General features: G+C 50.9%; 1 protein-coding gene across 4 annotated transcripts in view; it reads right to left on the reverse strand.

The window, feature by feature from the left end:
- Positions 1-21,815, reverse strand: part of ERGIC1 (endoplasmic reticulum-golgi intermediate compartment 1) — a 103,463-nt gene that overhangs the window by 23,991 nt on the left and 57,657 nt on the right. For 3 of the 4 annotated variants that reach the window (XM_072756583.1, XM_072756581.1, XM_072756582.1), the window contains 3 exons: positions 14,792-14,886; positions 10,567-10,691; positions 2,564-2,668 (listed from right to left, as the gene is read on the reverse strand). In XM_072756583.1, coding sequence (XP_072612684.1) covers positions 2,564-2,668; positions 10,567-10,691; positions 14,792-14,886 — 325 coding nt within the window. The remainder of the gene's footprint in view (positions 1-2,563; positions 2,669-10,566; positions 10,692-14,791; positions 14,887-21,815) is intronic. The other variant, XM_072756585.1, reaches the window with a different exon arrangement.

The following is a 21,815-nucleotide window of genomic DNA, read 5'->3' on the forward strand; positions in this document are numbered from 1 at the left end:
ATTACACAAGAGGACACCTGTAACACGGCTCTCTAGGTAAGAAGGAGCAGACTTCCAGCATCCAGAGTTCCCACAAGGAAGGAGTGTGGCATGCCAAAGACTGGGTTTGAATTCTGGCTGTGCAGAGCTGAGCAACCCGGAACTCAGGACTCTATGTGTCAATTTTGCCGTGTGCACACTGGAGTTCACAGTGACTTTTTTCCCAGGGCTGTGGTGAGGATTTGCTGAGCTGGTGGGTCTACAGACAGCTAGGGCACTGCCCAACGCTTAGTATACGGAGGGCTTGCCACCCACCACCTGTGTGTGGGCAAACCCCCTGTGGTTTGTTAACTCCTGTCCCACTGGGGGTGGTCACCACCACACATTCTGTCTTCTCCATGGGTGCATAAGCCCGTCAAAGGCTGGCAGCATGCTTTGTCTTATAGAGCTTGGTGCAGAGTTAGGGTGCAGATGGCAACAACAGTGGTACCAGCTCATTTCATTGACCACTGACTCTGTGCCTGGCACTGTTGTAAGGGCTTTATGTGCATTAATTCATTTTACCTTCGCCACAATCCTGTGGGGCAGATACTATTACCATCCCCATTTGACAGATGAGATAACTGAGGCTCAGAGGGAATAAATAATTTGTTCAAGGTCACACAACTAGTAAGTGGTAGAGCCAGGACTGGAATCCAGAAAGGCAGGCTGGGGAACCTCCACAAGACAATCCCCTGAATGGAGAGATGGCACCATGTGGATGTGAACCCTGTGTGAAGGGAGTCTATAGCAGGGCAGGCTGTGCTTCACTGAGCATGTAGGCAGGGAGTCTGGCTCATGGCCCCCAGGGAGCCTGGGACTTCTCTATTCCCAAGCGCTGTCTCTGAGAGGAAAATCTCTGTGGCCTCCAAAGGGACTGGAAAGGTGGTGACTGGCCCCTGAGGCTCGGCACAAGGTGCCAAGGGGGAAAGAAGCACAAGCGACGTGGAGTGGAGAGTGGGGGTGTGAGTGTACACATGCCTGACAGGCAGCATACCCTCAGGAGGGTGCACAGGGGAGGCAGTACCAGCAGAGAGGCTCGAAGCCAGACTCTGGGTTCTAACTCATGCTCTGCAACAGACTGTATACCCTCCCCGGGCCTCAACTTCCTCTCCTGTAAAATGGAGAAAATAAAGAAAGTATCCGCCTCTTGGGCTGCTAAGAGAGTGAGAGGAGGTCATGAGTATAAAGAACGGTGCTTGGGATCCCTGGGTGGTGCAGCGGTTTGGCGCCTGCCTTTGGCCCAGGGCGCGATCCTGGAGACCCGGGATCGAATCCCACATCGGGCTCCCAGTGCATGGAGCCTGCTTCTCCCTCTGCCTATGTCTCTGCCTCTCTCTCTCTCTCTCTCTCTCTCTGTGACTATCATAAATAAATAAAAATTAAAAAATATATATATATAAAAAAAAAAAAGAACGGTGCTTGGCAGGTCCATTGCGTGGGGCAGTGTGGCATGCATGTGTATATGAGATGTTCTAACATGAGTGAATCTGTGCATGTCTCTGGGCGGTACTCTGTGCTAGAGTCTGTGCGTGTGTGTTTGGTGTGTGCGTTTAGGGATGGATTTTAGGGTATACATATGAGCACATGTATGTCAGGGCATACTTTTGAGTGTGTGTGTGAGTCTGAGTAGATGTGTGTGCACATACGTGGCGTAATGGTGTGTGTGCCCCTGGTGCACACCACAATCCCTGGAGGGAATCTACCCTCTAATACCTTTAACCAGGAAACAGGATTCTCATCAAGGATGGCTTGGGTGCAGGACCCGGGGTCCCGATCCCAGTGCTGTAGCTGGAGCAGACACCTCCCCACTCTGAGCCTCAATTCCAGAATCTACCTTCTGGACCAGAGTCAGCGAGCAGTGGGGAAGAGGGAACATCCAAGCCCTCCACCTGCCTGCAGCTGGTGGAGATCAGGTAGTCTGTGTTTAGTTTCCCTTCACTGCTGCCATGCAGGAAGCTGCTGGGCTGGACCCGCTGGAGATGGCTCTCTTCATCCTAACCAAGGATTGTCAGAGGCTTCCATCACCATGGGACCTCTACTGAGTGGACGTGGCACTGGGCTGGAAGGCCAAAAGGGCTGTAGAAGGGCACAGGCTGCACACTGGCATCAGATAGATCTGCTGGGGGACCCGAGACAAGTGGCTCCTGTGGGCCCAGCTCCATGACCGGGAAACACACAGCACCCCCTCAGACCTCATAAGGCCACGTCGGCATGGAGAAAACACTAGCACTTAGTGCTGGTTCATGGGAAGTGCATCCCTTTCCCCAGGCTTCAAGTCTCAGCCCAAGGTTCCTAGGGCACTGGTCCTGTCAATAAAACTGTAGGCCCATGCTCAGGAAGGATAATATGGAGGAGCTGGTTGACACAGCAGAGACTCAGAGATTCAGGTCTAGATAAAGACCACCTGACCTTTATCTAGTTCTATTCTTTTTCCTCACCCCTTGAGACGTCATCTTTGTGCCCAGAGAGGACAGAAGGCTCCAGGAGACACAGTCCCTGTACACCCACCCCCAGCCATGCCACCTGTGTGTACCCTGCTCACCTGCAGTGTGTCCCCAAAGGAGAGCTTGTGGATGACATGGGTCATGTCCGGGTTCTGTGGCTGGGCTGTAGCACTGTGTGTAGACACGTGGAAATTGCCTGGGACCTGGGGGAGAGATGTAAGTTTCAGGAGTAGTCTCATTGGCTGCCCCAGAGGGTGGGGTGCAGGTCTTCACCCTGGAGTCGAACATATCTGATCTGGCTCCCAGTGTGGTCCAAGCCATGGGACTTTGGAGGAGCTACTGCCCTTCTCTGAGCCTCAGGTTCCTCGTCTGTAGAATGGGGGCAGTAACAGAAGCTATCTGAGGGGGCCATTGGGATGATGAGGTGAGAGAATACATGCAAAGCACCCAGCTGGGCACCTGGCACAGGCCAGGGCTTGAAATGGCAGCTGCCCACCAGCAACTTCCTGGCTATTGACCCCATGGTGGGTTGAACCATTAGGCCCACAGACCAACTGAACCTTCTCTAAATCCGAATCAACTCTGCTACTCACCCAAATTTGCCCCACCACCCCAGACCAGGGGACCCTTGAAGGCAGGACTATGATGGCCTTCTTTCCTCCCTGGGCCTTGGGGCCCTGGCAGGGTGCAGCCCAGGAGAGGTACTGATACCCTGCGACAAGGACCTCCCTGAATTCTGCTGGGACATCTCCGTTGTACCAAAAGGCCCCTCCTCTACCAGCTGCTCAGGCCAAACCCTAGGTATCATCTTTTTTTTTTTTCTTCTTTTTTTTCCCCTAGGTATCATCTTGATGCCTCGTCTTTCTCTCACACCTGACCTCCTGCCTACCAGGAAAGGCTGTCAGCTCCACCCTCACAATGCCTTGCACCCGGCCTTCTCAGGCCCCCACTGCCGCCCTGGCCTGGACAGTAGGGGCAGCCTCCCCACTGGGCTCCCAGCTCCTACCCTTGGCACTCCCAGGCCTTCCCTCAACAGCAGCCGGGGGCCCTTCTGAACCCTACATCTGATAGTGTCACTCCTCCGCTCACTCCCTCTGGCCATACCAGCCTCCCTGTGGCACCAGGAATGGCGCTACAGGGTTCCCACCTCGGTCCTGTGTGCCTGTGACCCCTTCTTGGAACCCTTCTTGATGTGGCTCTCTCTCCCTGGTTTCCCACAGGCCTCTGCTCAGGGAGCCTCCCAACCTCCCTTCCCCAAGCCCCTTGGTCTGCTACAGCACTTGGCAGCACCTGCCACCTGATCTTCATCTTGTTCTCTTCTGTTTCCTCACTGGAGAAGGTTGGCTCCATGCTGGTGGGGAGTTGGGTCTGATTTGATCTGCACTCCCCAGACCCTGGCAGAGGCCCACAAAGTATGTCCTGGATGAATGAACACGCGATGAATGGCCCTAATTCTTAAAATAGCATTTTTGATTTTGACATCTGGTAATTTCCACTTTATGGAAAAGAAAATTGAAGCTCAGAGCAGTGAAGACACTTGCTAAGGAACACGTCAAGGGCTGTGGTTTGAACTCATGGCTGTTTGGACTTCAGACTCGGCATACTGAAGCAGGACGTGATACTCCCTTCCACCCTTTACCACAGCAGCCCTGGGTTGACAGCCACATGCAGCCATCCCTTGGGATGTGCTGGGTTTGGGAAGATGGCCCAAACCAGAGCCTGGCCCTGGATGGGCCTCTAGCCTGTTGTGACACAGACTTGCAACAGAATATGAGACTGCATGACCCCACTGGGCCAGAGGAATGTATAGACTGTGGGGGCCACAGGGAGGGCCCCCCAGCTCAGTTAGGAGTGTCCAGAGGGGGCTTCTCAGCAGAAAGAACCCTCTTGTACTAAGGCTCTGAAGATAAGTCTGCATTACTTGGGAACAGGGGGAAAGGTATCTAGCCAGATGGAAGAGCATGAATAAGCACAGAGGTCAGAAACTGCCCAGCCCAGTTTGTGGGCATGTTTAAAGAACCAGAAGAGTCTGTATTATCAAACCCCAAATAAAACAACAGCTCACAGAGGGTGATAGCAGCAGGAAACAAACAGACATTAGAGAGAGATGGGGATGTTCAGCAAAGGCCCTGAATGCCATGCTGAAAAACACAGAGTTTATTTTATTCCAGTTCAATGAAGGTTTAGTAAACTATATTAGAGGAAGGAATACAGCTTATAGCTTCTGGCTTAGCAGCAGGCCATCAAAGTTGGCTTATTTTGTAAGCATGCCTGTTTCAAATACAAAGTTGTGGGCTTCTTATAGAAATCCTTCTGTCTTCACTAGGACCTGAGCTTTGTGGACCGACCTGGGAAGGTACCAGGCTGAAAGGGCATGGCCTGACCTCAGATCGTAGGTGAGGCTGGAATGGAGTCTGTGATGTGGGCTTCAGGGGCCTAATACTTCAGCCCAGCCCCACCTCCCAGCTGGGGTGCCTTGGGCAAGGTCAGTAACCTCTCTATACCCATTTTCCCATTGGCAAAATGGAGATGCTAACCACAAAGGGTTACTGGGAAGATTAAAGGAGGCAAGGAGTGCAAAGCCAATGGCAGCTGTTATTAGGTTGTGTTCCTAGGATGAATATGTTTGTCATCAGAACAAGGACCCTTCTGGAACAGAGAACAGCATGTACATGGACAGGACATGGGGTAAAGCCCACTGCATCTTTTTTTCTTTTTTAAAATATTTTTATTTATTTATTCATGACAGACAGAGAGAGGCAGAGACACAGGCAGAGGGAGAAGCAGGCTCCTTGTGAGGAATCTGATGTGGGACTCGATCCCAGGACTCCAGGATCACACCCTGAACCAAAAGTAGACATTCAACCACTGAGTCCCCCAGGCACCCAAGCCCACTGTATCTTAAAAATATTTTTTAACTTCATTTTTCCTTAAATAACTAAACACATTTATATTATAAAAAATTCACATAATAAGGGGATGCCTAAGTGGCTCAGTGATTTGAGCATCTGCCTTTGGCTTGGGTTGTGATCCTGGGGTCCTGGGATCGAGTCTCACTTCAGGCTCCCCGCAGAAAGAGTCTGCTTCTCCCTCTGCCTTTCTCTGTGTCTCTCATAAATAGATAAATAAAATCTTAAAAAAATAAATCACACCATAAAGTGAGGACTACAGGCCCCGTTGTCTATCACCTCCGGAAGTAAGAAACCAATAGCGTCAGGCATGTGTCCTTTGGAATTTTTCCATGCAGTGACATAGGGCCTCCAGTGGGCAGAGTTCAGAATGGGGTTTGGAGCCTGGTCCTCACACTCCCAGAGTCAAGTGAGTCAAGGAGGCTGGCTCCTGCACATCTGCCACCCGCTGCCTCCCTGTTAGGCTGTGACTCAGTGACCCACTCCCTCTCCACAAGGAATCCATCACAGGTGGCTGACTCATGCCAGCACACGCTGGGCTGAAGAAAGAAAAAGACGATGCTTTTAGAGCCTGTGACTTAGGAACCTACGTCAGTGTCTCTGTAGATTTTAGAAACATATAGATGGAGCCAGTCCCCAGACTCGAGCCCATCCTGCCCTCCTCCTGGAGGCTGGGTGATTCAGTGGGGAGTTTGGGCTACTGCAGGCAGCCAGTGCAGCTTAGAACATGCGACCTTGAATGTCTGACTGCTGGCTGACTTCCTGATGGACAGATAAGGAGGCTGTGGGGCAAGTGTGAGCCTGATACTGGGAGATAAAGGGGCAGGGGCCAGCTACTAACCTCACCCATCTCGAGGGCACACTGTCACTGCTGGTTCTCTTGCTGAGCACCCCATGACTGAGAGCTCCCAGGAGGCATAAGCCAAGGACAGGGGAGGGTGGCAGCTCCACACCATGCAAAGGGACAAGGGCAGGGGTGGCCTGACCTGGAGGGAATAGACATAAGCGGTCATAGCTCATGTGACCAAGATGCTGGCAGGGAAAAGCAACAAGGGGACAGGAGACACAGGGGGAAAGCAGGGACCTGGTGCCAGGCTGCCTGGGTTCAAATCCTACTTAATTCTTTGTGCCTTGGTCTCCTCAGAGCTGTTACAAGGACTAAATGGGTATATCTGGAAAAGGGCCAGGTAAGAACCTAATAGGTGGCAGCCTTTAGGTGAGGGCTGGCATGACATTTTCCTAGAATCCCCAGCCCTCCCCAAGCAGAGAAGACTCATCTCTTGAACGTCCTCCATGTACATTTTATGAGCACACTTACACCCAGGTGACAGTGGGTGCTAGCTGGTGAAATCCTGGATGCTCCCATGGGTGGAAGATAAGGAAGACCAGGGAAGGGGCATCGATGCTTGTCCCTGTTCCCAGGGTTCTAAGTGCTCTGTAGTTTAATTTGCTCATATCTTATAACCTGGGAGGGCAGTACTAGTATCCCCATTTTACAGATGAGGAAACTGAGGCTCTGAGAGGCTCCACTGCCCAGAGTCATTCAATCAGTGAGCACCATAGCCAGGGTTCTCACCAGGGTCTGTCTGCTCCAAAAAGCCAGTCCCACTTCACCCCGAGCCAGCTGGGGACCCCACCACAGCCTGTCTGAGGGGAGCTGACTGCAGCCTTGGGCATATTTGCCAAGGGGAGGAGAGTGTGGTGCTGGGCTATCTCCAGGGTAGTGGTCCTGCTTTTCTTGTGTCCACCCCAGGCTGGGTCCTGACAGGTTCTTTGCTCATTGTCTAGGGCATAAATATTTAAGCCGGGCAATCACACTCCCGAGGGGAGGCCCCCACAGTTGGGATTTGTGTGTGTGTCTGCTCATCTTCAGCCATCACCCCTCAGACAGGCCTTCCCTTATGCCCCTATCTCAGTGGGGTTCCTCCCTTATGCTCCACCCTCACACCCTCTCCATTCTCTTCATGGCTGCTTCATCGAGATTACACATTGGGTTGAGGGTTTAGCTGTGGGCTGCCCATCACTCCGTAATTGACCACAGTGCCACCCAGGGCAGAGGCCACAGCTGTTTCTTTCAGGACTGCATCCCAGTGCCAAGTGTGGAGCCAGGCACACAGCAGACACTCAATAGTGAGAGGCATGAATTCATCAGCAAAGGATGGGGAACAATGGTCAAAGGAGTCAAGCAGTGAGATGGATGGTAACAACACAGAGGGCATAATGGACAACGTGGTCAGAGGAAGCGGAAGAAGTGGCTCCAGAAGGACCCCATCAATAAAATCTGTGCGTAAGCAGCAGTTCTCCAGGCACACAGGTGGGGGCAGAGCAAGAGCCTGGTCCTACCACCAATTCATCCATCACCCTGTGAGCCCACCCTCCCTCCTCTTCAAGGCCACCACCCCTCCACTGTGGCCTGGACCCCATGCCCCCTGTGCTTTCCAAGGCCTTGTATAGCAGCCCTGTTCTCTCCCATGTCATTGGCTTTCCCTGCAGCTCCTGGGTCAGTGGTCCACCCTGCCCATGCAACCCCAGCCTTCCTCTTTGATCCATGGTCTCTTCTATATTCTAGGGCCCAACTAGGTCTGGTCCCATCCTACCTGCCTGGATGCCCCTTCTATCTGTCGTCGTCCCCTCATCTTCCTGCTCCTGAACACTGGAATATATTAGAAATCAGTCCTCAAACCACATTTGCATCAAGACCTTGGGTTCTGGGGCACCTCAGGGTGGCTCAGTCTGTTAAGTGTCTGCCTTCAGCTCAGGTCATGATCTCAGGGTCCTGGGATAGAGCCTTGTGTTGGGCTCTCTGCTCAGTGGGGAGCCTGCTTCTCCCTTTGCCCCCAACCCTCCCCTTAGCTCATACTGTCTCTCTCTGCCTCTCTTTCTCACAAATAAATCAATAAAATCTTAAAAAAAAAAAAAAAAGATATTGGGTTCTTACCTTTTGATGTCATGGACACTTTTCCAACATCATCTATTCACTGATGACTCCCACATTCACATTCCACCTCAGAACACTATCCTGAACCCCAGAAACATCTCCAATTTAACATCTTTTGGGGAAATCCCAAATGAAACACATACAGAATTGAACGACTGTTTCCCAGGACCATCGCCCATAGAATCCATGCTTGCCCAAGCTTCTGTATCTAGAAAGGGACCTCCTGGTTGTCCAGAAAAAAACCTAAGAAGTTGCTTTGATTTCACACCTGTCCTCACCACCCACATCCAACTGATCTGTAAGTCTTGTTGACTCCACATCCCTAGTCTGCCCACTTGTCTCCAACTCCACTGTACAACCGTGGATCATGACCTCTGCTCTTGGCCCTCTCCTCTGCGTTCCCCTCACAGCTGTCATGGTGAGCTTTCTAAAGTTTGGCTGTCCAACAGAACTTTCTCTGATGATGAAAATGTTATATAGCACTACTATGGTAGCCACTAGTCTCTCTGAATAACGTACTTGAAATGTGACCAATGAGATGGAAAGACTGAATTTTTCATTGTATTTAATTTTAAGGAATCTAAATGTAAAGAGCCCCCCATGGCTAATGGCTACCATATTGGATAATCTAGTTCTAAACTGTAAGTCTTACTGCATTGCTTCCCTGCTTAAAACTCTTAAATGGCTTCCCATCACAACCACCATAAAATCTGAATCACAGAGCACAGCACTGACCTTGTGATTTATTTTTAACCCCTAAAATGTGGCAGATGTGACATTCTCTGCTTTAGCACTTGAGGGAGCCCCGGGGCTCTCATGGAAGAAGTCCACTGCCAGGAAGAACACACACAGAGGCCATGTGGGGAGGAGAGGCCCTGAGACTACGTGGGGAGAGACACGTCCAGTCACACCATTGGCCCAGCCTAGCCGTGCAGCCACCCAACAGGAACCATGGGAGTGGAGGGCACATGCCCTATCTAAAGGGGCAGCTGCCCCCCTTGGATCCAGATGGCAGTTGCCAAAGGGATGTGGGCCCAGTGTGGTTAGAGCCTTTGACTTTGAAAAGCCAGAATCTGGACTCCCAATCTTTAGATATTGGCTCTGACGTGTTTGAACGCTGTACAGGATGCATGTAACTTGTCTTTGGGCTGGGTGTGGCCAGTGAGTTCGCAATGTCTGAGTCAGATGTCAGGGATCAGAGGAAAGGTGTTCTGACAGAGGCTATAAGCGGGCAAGCCGAAGCCAGGGGTGGCCAATGGCTCAGTCTGGCTGGGATTGGGAAGGGAGTTATGTATGGAACACAGAGTGTGATCTTGGCAAGACACTCCACCTCTCTGGGTCTTAGTGTCCTTATCTGCAACATGGGGCCACCTCATGGGGTTACTGAGAGGCTCCCCGCAGTAATACGTAATATGTAAGAGGAGCTGGAAAGGGTGCAGCAGCACGTGTGGAGCAACCTGCTGGTTCCCTCCAGGGTCCAGGGATCCCTGGCACTCTCAGATGCACGTGCTCACATCTCGGGAGCTGAAGTTCCTGGTTCTAGCAACAAAACAATAGCAATGCCTCAGTTGTCCTTTGGGGCCTACCAGGTACTTTCAAACTGCCCCACTCTCCCTCCTTGTCTCCTAGCCACCAAAATGCTTTTCAGTTTGTATATTGTCAGTCTCCCCCTACAGCACAGAAGCTCCACCAATGAGGGAAATCTGCCCACTTATTCCACCTCTTCCATTCCTTTCCCCCTATTCTGGGCGGCCCCAAGCCAAGAACCTCCCTGCCTTGGAACGCAGGAGGCATCCCATAAAAGTGTCCCAAATCAATGGGACAATGAGCTCGTAATAGCTCGTTTGGTCCTCATATAAACTTTGTGAGCTGGGTGGTGTCATTATCACATCCTCCCCCTAAAAATGGCTAAGATGGGTACAGCGACTTGGAGGGGGCTGCTTGGCCAAGAGGGGTAGGAGCTAGGATGAACACTCAGGGCTGGAAATCCCATGGTTTTCTCACCACCCTTGGCCTTCCCTGTTGGGAAGAAGAGTAGCCCCTTCCTAAACCAGCCAGTGGGGGCTCCATGCCTCGGGGAACCTGGAACCCCCCACCGGATTCGCAGTAGGAAACGTCAGGGCACCCTGATACGAGTTAGGGTCTCGCTGGGGGGAGGCCAAGTGAGCACACAGCTCTACCATCCAGTTCCTGGTAGGAAGGGGACCAACGGGATGAGGATTGGGTAACAGGGGCCCATGCAGGGTCTCCATACCTTGTTGATGCTGAAATGCCCCTCAAAGCGGCAGCCGGCCCCATTGTTCACTGGGATCCTCATTGAATTGTCGATGTGCCCCACCTCATGCCTGCCCATCTCATCCTGTATGTCGAGCCCGACCACTGCAGGGGTCAAGGAGAGGAAAGAGTCACAAACACCTGAAACAATGAGGGGGGCCCTCTCCTTCCTGGACCACCATGCCCCATCCACTCCATGGACAGGTGGGCCTCAGGCCATGTAGGTGCTCACAGTCTGGGGCCCAGAGCCACAGAGAGGAAGGCAGCCAACAGAGGGGGAGAAGGTGATGGCTGGGCCAAAGGGGAGCAAGCCCACAATGCCCCATCCCTGCCACTGCCTGAGGCTGCAAAGGAAGAGGGGGAAGAGCTGGGGGATGTAGCAGCTAATGGGGTGAGGTATGGAAGACTGCGGGGTGCAGGGGTAACTCTGCTAAATGCAAGGCTATAGGGAGAAGCAGAGGGTCAGGGTTAAAATGTCTGAATCCTGGCCCTGCCTTTTACCAGCTGTGGAACCCCGGCCAAGGCACATAACCCCTCGATGCCTGTTTCTTTCTCTGGAAAATGAGAGTGATAATAATTAGACCTTCCTTGGAGAACTATGTGGATCAAATAATGAATATGTGTAGAAAATGCTTAGAACAGGGCAGCCTGGGTGGCTCAGCGGTTTAGTGCCGCCTTTAGCCCAGGGCATGATCCTGGAGACCGGGAGTCCTACATCGGGCTCCCTGCATGGAGCCTGCTTCTCCCTCTGCCTGTGTCTGCCTCTCTCTCTGCATCTCTCGTGAATAAATAAATAAATAAAATCTTAAAAAAAAAAAAAGAAAATTCTTAGACCAGAGTCTGGTACATAGTACAGGGCAAGTGCCTAACAAATGGCAGCACATGATGTGTCTCAGTCTCTGGATTCGTTGGGCAAACAGGTCCAGGCAGTCATTCATTCATTTCACTCATCATTCATCCATTCACATCTTCTTTTACCCAAAGCCTAAACCTTCAAGCCTTGTCCTCCTGGAGCTTGGGCACTTTTCTGGCTTCTCAGTATACTGAGAATACTGGTATACTGGTATACTGGTATACCCAGTATACCGCCCAGTATACTGAATGGGACGGGAGTCCTGGTCCTTGATTCCAATGTGACTTTCAACTTGTGACTCAGCTTCCCAATCTGTAAAATGGGCAGGCCCATGCCAGCTGCATTCCCTGAGATGGCCTAAGTGGCATGGGTTTATAAACCATGAAAACGCAGAAATTTCTCTGAAAGAAGCACTGGAAAGGAGATTGCAACACAGAGAAAGAACAGCTGGAAGCAATTATATGTGCGCCAACCCTAAAAGGGAAAAATGGTAACAATCGTATTCCTCAGTAGGGATAGGGAAGTGAGTGAGGGCCCATCCATAGAAGGAAACGTGATGTAGTCATTAAAAATGACACTCATGGATCTGTAGTATGTGGGAAATGCTGATGCCGTGATGTTTGATTTAAAAGAAATGCAAACAGGTCCCTGTTTGATTCAGCAGCCCCACCTCTAGGAACCCGTTCTCCAGACACACACATGTCCAGACGTGTGTGCAAGGCTGCTCTGAGCAACTTTATTTGAAATGGTGACAACCGGAGGCAACCCAGCTGCCTGTCAATGGGGACTGGTCAATGGAACAGCCCTCTCTGGAATGCTGTGCAGCAGGTACAAAGACAGAGCTAAATCTACGTGTGGGGAGAGGTGGCTCAGAGCAGGCCAGTGACTCAGAGCTTGGCTCTGCCCCCTACCAGCTCTGGGACCTCGAGCAATTTACCTAACCTTCCTGTGCCTCACTTTCCTCCTTGTGAGGAGGAAGCTATCCGAAGCTTGTGAGGATCTTAAAAAAATTACCAGATACTCTTCTAAGTGCTTTTTATGTAAGAATACACCATCTGAGCATCCCTGTGGGGAAGATATTATCAGACCCTAGTGGGGGACACTAAGGCACAGAGAGGTTAAGTAACTTGCCTGAGATCTCACAGCTAAGAAACAGTGGAGCTTGGATTGGAACCCACAGAGTTTCAATCCAGAGGCCACACCCTTTGGCCACTCTGCTAGAGCACCTCTCATCTTAATGCACTAACATGGCCAAAGAATTCAGGCCAGAACCTGGCTGGGAGTAGGAGTGGAATAAATGGCCACTGTGGTTATCATCTTACTAATATGAGTAATATAAGAATAGCTCCAAGATATTAGCAGAAAAAAAACAAGAAATCCCAGAAAGGTTCCACGTAGTTGGGACCAATTATGTTAAAAAAAAAGCAAAACACCAAAAAATACTCCCACCTAAACATGCTATATGTTTGTAGACAGATGGACAGATGGACACATACACACACACGCACACACACAGAGGGGTGGGCAGGGAGTCCCAACTCTCAGCAGAGGCTTCCTCTGGGGAGGATGACACCCCAGGAAACACGTACTTCTTTTACTTCTTTTTCCTTTATATATTTTTGTATTTTGAACATGATTTTTTTGAAGCAAAAAAATATATTCTTGTATTAGTTAACAATAAAATATTACTTTTTAAAGCAGGATATGAGATTGCACACACAGCGTGATCTCAGCTGTGGTTAGAAACGCACAGAAAGAACGGCCAACAGGATGGAATGGCGTCAGATGTCAACTGATGCTGTCGTTGGAGGTGGAATTATGGATTTTCTGAAGGTACAATGATGAGCATGCATTTTTTTTCTATAATAAAAATGTAAAGTTCTTTTAAAGAAAAGCCAGGGTGTGGGCCTCCAGTGAGAGGCGCCTGGGTTCAGGTTAGGGGCTCACATAGCAGCAGGGCCCGGAAGGCTGATGCAGCCTGAAGCTTGAGGTGGCCTGGTCCCTCCTGGGCCACTGCCCATCGCTGGGACAGAGCCTGGAACCACATCCCTTCCCTCCCCTGCCCCACTCATCCCAGCCCTCTGGCCTGACTAAGAATTTCCTTGTTCCAGAGACACAACCAACTCCTGAATGAGAAGCTGCCAGATGAATTATTTTTCTAAGAGAAAGAGAAAAAATAAAAATAAAACTGACCTATTTCAACAGGTTCCCTGGCCTGGGGCCCACTATGGATTCAAAATTGTGATGTAATTCTCACCAAAAGCAATAACAGAACTGAATTGCTCCCTATCTCTGCCCGCAGACACACCCAAAGTTCTGTCCTTCAGGAAGAAGGGAGTGGGTGGGAGGAGAAGGAGCGGTATCGGGTTGCATGCCCGGCTGCGGCAAAGGGACACCAGAACCCTAGTCCAGGAAGGGACACCCTGTCTGTCCACTTGATAAGAAGTGTAGGAATCAGCTCATCAGACCCTCCCAGACACCTCAGGTGATAGATAGCACTAAACCCATTTTGACAGATGAGGAAACAGGCTCAGAGAGGTCACATGTTGTTAGCCAGGGTCACCCAGTATTAGTGAGCAAAAGAGCCAGATTGTGACTCCAAACCAGACTTCCAGTGGGTTTTTTTTATACTAGTAATTCATTCTCTTGGTTGAAACACATGAAACAAACAAACAAAATAGGGTATGAAGTAAAAAACCAAGTTTCCCAATAGCTGCTAACAGGTCAGAGCTGCATCCCCTCCAGGTGACTACTCATGGCTAGTTGGAGGTCTCCTTGCCTAGAGATCCTTGAGAGGTGATGTGACCTCCCCCCACCCCCGCCCCATCCCCACACATCACCCTGAAGCCTCTAGCCAGGGATATGGATCATAACAGCCAGGCCCCCTTGCTACTGGGTAGGACCAACTGTGGCATCAGTCACATGCCACAGCTCCCCATGAAATCAGGCTGTGATTAGACCTCTGCTGAACACATATCTCTGCTTGTTCTCTTACATCCCCTATACCCTTCTGGTTCCTCCCAGGAGCCCTCTCTCAATAACCCACTTGCAGAAAATCTCAGACTCTGCTTCTTGGGAACCTGACCTAGGAGACAGCCCCTGACACACCAACATGGCTACTGTCCAGAGGTCACCCCTGCTAGCAATTTCATGGGCTTTGTAGTCTAAAAAACCTCCAAATGCGTGCACATGGGATGACATTCTCCCCCCAAAAGGATTAAAGAGAATCTTATGCTACCTGCTATCTGTATGTGTCCCGTTTGCTGGCTTATCCTGGTCATCAGAACTGCACACCCAGCTCTGCCTCAGGGAGGGGGTCCTGCTACAGCAGAGGGCTGTTGGGAATACTCACATTCGCAGTGCAAATTGGGTAAACTGATGTTCAGGCTGACGTCAATTTTACCCCCACTGTCCTTGTCCGGGTCATCGACGTAGAGCTCATTCACGCTAAGGGAGACAAGTACAGAAGCCTCTGTTGAGATGGGGCACCTATCCCAGCTGCAGGGGCCAGTCGGGGGCCATTTCCCTTGGTGACCACTGCTCAGATAAGCAGGACTCCCATCTCGGGGAGGCGTGTGGCTGCTAGGCACAGGGGATGGAGGCTCCCATCTTGAGGGCCCTCTCCAAATGCTGGCCTTACCACTTAGAGGGAGGGGGATGGGATGGTGGTAGGGGCATGGTTTTCAGAGTCAGACACATTCAAGTTCTAATCTCGGCTCTGCCACTTTCTACGTGAACTCAGGAGATACCATCACCTCTGTGAACCTGTTAAATGGGATACCACCACCCGCTGTTAATGGGGTGGTCTGAACACCTGAGAAATGTGAGTCTTACTAGGTAGGTATCACGGCCTGGCACCACCAGGCACATGGGACCTTACTTCCTACTCTCTTGAACCTCCTCCCACTCCACTGGGTGGTCCTCCTCAATGTCCAGCTCTCACAAAGCCCTGGGGTGAACACCAGGTCCGAGACATGATTAGACTAATATGTTAGTGTTCCGTGGCCACCGCACCAAATTATCACAAAGCAGGTGGCTTAAAATAACACACATTTATTATCTTGCACTTCTGGAGGTCAGAAGTGTTTTTGAAATGAGGGTGTGGGGCTGTGCTCCTTCTGGAGGCTGCAGAACAGAATCCTTGGTCTTGCCTTTCTCAGCTTCTAGAGGCTGCCCAGACTCACAGCCCGTCCTCCACCTTCAAACCCAGCAGAGCCACAGGGTATCTTCACTCCTCTCTGACCTCCTAACTCCCGCTTCGAGCAATTCTGTCATTTCATCTTGCCCACTGGACAACCCAGGGTCACCTCCCTGGCTCAAGATGCTGGACGCCAGCACATTTATAAAATTCCTTCAGCCACATAAGGTAACACACTCACAGGTTTCAGGGACACTGACGTGGAGGTCTTTGTGAAGAGAAGCACAGTTTGGGGGCAGGGGTCTCCATGGATGGCCATGCCACCTTGCTATCCAGAACAAGGGCACCACATTAGGATCCATCAGCAATACGAATTTATGCAACAAATACTTTTTGAGTGCCTGCTACCTGTCAGGCATTAGAGACAGCAGGTAACCAGTCAGACGTGGTCTCTGCCTTCATCAACCTTACAGACATTGCTCGCCTTCTATATAAATACCTTCTACAACTATGATTCTTGCTCTGTCGCAAAGCTGTGGGGTGCCATGGGAGGGACAAACAGGGCAACTGACCTTTGGGGGGAGTGGGCCAGAAGGACTTCTCTGAGGAGGTGGGGGTTGAGGCCTAAAGGATGAGGAGGCTGTCCCAGGAAAGAGGGAGAGGGAATCCCTGAGACAAAGTGTGCAGAGGCTTGGAAGTGGTGGATTTAGGGAACTGAGCGAAGGTCACCATGGTTGCAGCACAGAGCAAAGGGAAGGGGGCCCTGTGATGTAGCTGGTTTATGGACAGGGAATGTGTCAGGTGGGCTTGGAAGCCCTGATGAGGCCTTCACAACCTGAGTGCAATAGCATGGTCAGGCTTATACTTCCACAGGCTCCCTCGGGCTGCTGCAAGAAGACTGATCAGAGGGGCCACCATCCCTGGGGAGTCCACACGGGAGGTTGATGCAGTGGTGCAGGTGAGAGCAGATGAGACATGGCGCCTGGACTGGGTATGGAGGAGGGGGAACAGGTGGGAGGGACATAAGATTTGGTGCGCTACAGCAGGCAGGATTCCCTGCTGGACAGGCAGACTGATGAGTTCTATCTGGAACCATTTGCTGGACTGGGAGCCCCTGGAAGAGAAGTTCCATGTAGCTGTGCTGAACTCAAAGTGTCTTAGAGACATCCCCTAATGAACAGCTATGGGGGCAGCTTGAAGTGGCTGGGCTGTGGCTATTGTAAACATTAGCCAGGGTCTTGTCTACAGGATGTAGAATAAAGGCTTACAGATCTAAGCAATTAGACTCTCAGAAAATCTTCTAAATAGCCACATCTTGGGGGAAGAATGAGTTAGACCACGGCCAGGGCATTTTGTTTTTACTCAGACCCTGTCTTTATGCTCCTCGCACCTAATGTGATGTAGCTGGTGCTCAATTAACAGCAGGCTAAAAAAGTCGCCTGGGGTTTGTTTCCTTGTGGAAGTCCCAAGGATGTTCCTGGAGACAAAAGAGTGACAGATTGTTGGTCCTCCAGTCCATTAAACCAGGAAAGTTCCAAATGAGCCTATGTTATCACATCTCTTCCTGTGAAATGTCCTGATCCCCATTTTAGAACAAGGAAGCTGAGGCCCAGAGAGGGTGAGTCCCATCTCCAGGGTCACACAGCAGGAAATTGCAGAGCTAAAATCCCAACCCAGGTCTGCTTTCTGCCTGAGCCCCAGGATTTCCAGGACTCAAGCTATCTCCCCTCCCTCTTGCTCTCAACTTCTGGGGTCAAGTAGGAAAATGGAGAAGGGCGGCCTGGCCTGGCTTGTCTAGGGGCCGGTGCTTGGCAGGTTCATAGTGTTGGCCCCTATCAGGGAACAAAGAGAACAAACGAGCCAGCTGGAGAGGAGCAAGCAGGAGCACAGGAGGTATGCCCGGGATGTGTATCTTCATAGCCAAATCCTCCTCCTCAGCCTTCAGAGCCCAATTTCTACTCCAGCCTTGATTTGCAACTCCAAAGGGCTGTTTAGTGATGAGATTGCTGGATGATTAGCAAAACACCACCGAGGAGGAACCCGATTCCTTTCCGCCACTCTTTCCTTAAAGCTGCTCACCTTTCCCACCTGGGAGGCGGGGCACTTCACGGAGGGATTTTGGGATGATGTCATCCCCTGGCAATCCTAGGGAGGTGACCTCAGCGCAGAGAGGTGAAATCTGAGTGCGGCACCCAGGTGAACTCACCTCGAGGCCCCAGGGACCTCTCCCAGCCCGCAGAGCCCAGGCTCCCTAGTGCCACCTACAATAAAGGGGCTGAGGTGCTCAGGAGAGATGGGAAGCCCACTGCTGCAGAGCTTGGGCCAGTTTGGTTATGTAAGGCTAGAACTGGCTGCTCCCAGGTGCCATCCTGAAGGGCCCTGGGCTGCAAGATGAACGCAGTTCAATCACCTGTGCCGCTGACCCAGTGAGGCCAAGACAGCTACTTTCCGAATCCAAGGCAGATGTTCCATGGCTGTTGGCTTCCTCCTCCCTCCAGCCAGCGCTGCAAGCCTGCCCATAGCCTGCCACCTGCAGATGCCCACTAAGGCTAGCTAACATTAATGGCTGGGGCTGAATTGAATTTTTTTTTAAAAGATCTATTGATTGATTGATTGACTGATTGATTGGTATGGGAGGGAAGGACAGAGGGAGAGAGAGACTCCACTAAGCTCAGGGCTGAACTGATTTTAAAAGGTGAAAGGACAGCCAGAAACCAGCCCACCTGGAGGGGCAATAAGTTTTTTGTGGATTTACTGCTGTCTGGGGACCCATGGGCCCGATTCCTCCTGTCACTAGCAAGGATGATGAGAAGCCCCACAGGGCAGTGGCAGACGGATGTGGGCTAACCTCCTGGCTCTGCTGCTAAGAAGCTGGGGCACCTGGGACAAGTTGTGTCACCCCTCTGTGCCTTGGTTCCTTAACTGTAAAATTGGAAAAGCCTTCTATGAAGTTTGAAGATAGGCAAAATTAATGTATGGTAATATAAGTCACAATAGTGGGGGTGGGAGTGGGAGATACTGACTGGGAGGGGGCACAAAGGAATCTTCAGGTGGTGGAAATGTGTTGTCTTGATGGGGTGATGGTGACACGGGTATAAGCATAGGAAAACATTTAAGTCTCAACTTTACGATTTGTGCACTTTGCTGTCTGAAAGTTATATAAGCCTCTCAAAGAGAAGGAGAGAAAACCAGGAAGGAGAGGAGGAGAAGAGGAAAAAAGAAGAGAGGAAAAACAAAAAAGCAGTCAGGATTTGGGCTACTTCCCAGGGCTATGAGCAATAAAGCTGCAGACTGCCCCAGGATGGGGGTGTGTATGTTACTCACTTACCTGAGGGCCTCGCAGGGGGGACCTTCTTGGTAAAAAGCAAAAGGCATCGTGGCGGAAGTCCAGACTCTCAGGGTTCAAATCCTGTCTCTGCCACCTCCTAGGTGATTAACCTTATGCAAGGGCTTTGCCTCTACCAGCCTCAGTTTTCCCAGATATAAAGCAGGGACACTCATGGACATGGCACAATCTTAGTCAACAGTAAGCGCTCGGTAAGAAAGGGTCTCCTACTTTCATGGTCATCATAAATATCAGTGTTTACTGAGTTGGTAATAACAGGTATCCACCCCACGGCATTGTGGGAAGGACTGTGCTGAGGGGCCCACACCTGGTGTATTATATCGAGATGCCAATTATGACCTGCTGAACGAGGGGGCACAAGCCACCCACACAGTTTTGCCAGGTAGCTCTCTCAGCATCCAAGCGCCCACTATGGGGAAGTGCAACCCACAGGGTCGTTTTGGTTGAAGGCACAGTTTCAATACACCCACAGAAAGGGAGAAAGAGTCCCAAGATTGATTACTTACAGCTCCTAAGAGTGGGAGTGTGTATGCCAAGAGCCAGGGGAAGGGCAGGAGCCAGCGGGAGATAGCAGAGTAGCAAGCACTTATTACTTAGGAGATGACTGGGGCAGAGGTCACTAACTCTCCTCCAACTTAACTCTAAGTAGTTATTTTAAAAAGTGCCTGGGGCAAAATAAAAGCGGGAACTCGCGGCATCCTAAACTCAAAAGTCCTTATCTAAATGTCCAGACTCTAAGCGTCGGTAGGGTTATCATACCATAAGATGCTTAGGCGGCAACCCAGAAAAACAAAGTTTGTTCTTCTCAAAAGTTGCTTTCCTCATCACAGGCATTAATGGGTTCATGGATATAAGGTGCTTCACAGTCCCTGGTATATTCTAAGGCTCGTTTATAAAAGGTGGCTTTGCTTATAACTGATCAAAGAAGACATTCCAGTTCTGAGCACCCAGCCAGTGCCAAGCACTATGCTTGGGGCTTTCACATGTAGTATCTCATTTAATAACCACTGCAAGGCAATGTTTAGTAGGGTTACTGTTCTCTTCTCACAAGGATGAAACCAGGCCTTGAGGAAGACAGATAAAAGACTGGCCAAGATCACATGGCTAGGAAGAGGCAGAGGTAGGATCTGAACCTGGAGCCCTAGGAACCCAGAGCCATGCTCTTTCCATTGCATTAAACTGGCTGGGGCAAGGAATCAGTGAAAACTGAGAGGCAAGTGTCCCCAGGTAGACCTGTGATGCAAGTGTCATCATCTGATAATCTTCAGATGCCCACCCCATCCCCACCCACGGCCCAAGTAAACCAAGTACCCACAGGGCATGGAGACGTAAAGGGTCTACTCCCTTTGTGCCCTCCATCTGCTGAGTTGGTACCATCAGCCCTGGAGGGCTGCCACCTCTGACCCCCCCAACCTACCTGGACACTGGGTTGAGGGCTCCCTGAGCCAGGAGCATAGAGCACGAGATCACAACCCCTTGAATAAATGGGGGAAGTAACCAGTGTGTGCCGGTGGAGGAGAGGGGGGCACATTCCAGTTGGGGCACAAGACACAGCTTCAGGAAGTTGGCTGGCTTGCGTGGGGGTCAGTAAGCAGTGGCCATGTAGGGAGAGAGAGAGAGAGGGACTAGGGAGGTATGGGTGGGGGGAGCATAGGAGGAATGTAACCAAGGGCCCTGAAATTCTAGGCTGAGGCGTGAGTCCGATGACATCTATGGAAAACAATTTTATTTGCTTTTAGAAGAGCACTTGAATAGTTCAGATTCCTGCCCAAAGTCGCTGACCTCCGTGCTTAATAATTTGATTTAATGGAAACTTACACAGCAGTGAGGCCCACGGAAGGGCGTGGGGTGGAAGGGGAGGGATGCACGTTATGTAAGCAAGCTCTCCAGGACCTTCTTTTGAATTCTGACCGTTCCAGGTATAAGTAAGTATTCTTACCTATTCCCTCCCAGGTGGAGGGCCAAAAGTCCCTTCTCAGCCACTGAGTCCTGCCCCACCCCCTTCTCTACCACCATCACCCAGTCTCCTCACCGGGCCTTGGTCTCCAGGGTCACCTGGCCCTCAATCCATCTTCACAAGAGGTGATCTTGCTGCAACATGAACCTGGTCCAGTCACTCCGGGCTCAGAAGCCTTCAGGCTTGCCAGCACTCCTTCACACAACTACCCTGGGTCTCTCTACCCGCCTCTAGCTCCCAACCTGGGCCTCAGAGAGGGTGACTTGGGCTCTCAGGGAGATGGCCAGGTCCTCCTCCTGGTTAAGCTACTGGCCTCCCCATTTCGGGGCCTGCTTTGGAGCACGTGAAGACACAGTTCAGGCTCCTGCTAGGTGGGCAACGGCAACCTGGAGTTCTGACCGCCTGCTCGGCCACCTCACCCTATAAGGGTGTAATCGAGTCTTCCAGTCAAACATTCTGACCAAAAAGCATCTGTTCCCATGCACCTGGGCATGCTCTGAGAAGAAAAAGGTGGTATGACAGGGCAGGGGTGCCGAGGCTGGGCTCTGGCATCAGATGGACCTGGGTTTGACTCTGGCTCCACCACTTACCTCATTGTGGCCTGAGCCTCCTGGTGTCTCAGTTTCTCCAGATGTAAAGTAAGGCTAAGGCTAACAGGAGAACCTACCATAAGGGGTTCTGTATTGATTAAACAAGATGATCACCGTAAAGTGCTAACCTAGAAGGCTGGCTGGTACGTGTGTCCCCATTATAAATTGTAAATAGAAAGTATAATACATTGTATTGTACTATAAATTATCAATGGAGAGTTCCAGTCACTACATTTTCTTATTATAAATCCTCGCTGGGTTAATCATTAAGAGTGGCCAAGCCTGGGCAGTCAAAAGGTGGAAAGTTTTGCAGCCACATTCTCTGAGGAGGGGGGCCTGCTCCCC

The sequence above is a fragment of the Vulpes vulpes genome, chromosome 4 (assembly GCF_048418805.1).
Source record: "Vulpes vulpes isolate BD-2025 chromosome 4, VulVul3, whole genome shotgun sequence".
Lineage (NCBI taxonomy): Eukaryota > Metazoa > Chordata > Mammalia > Carnivora > Canidae > Vulpes > Vulpes vulpes.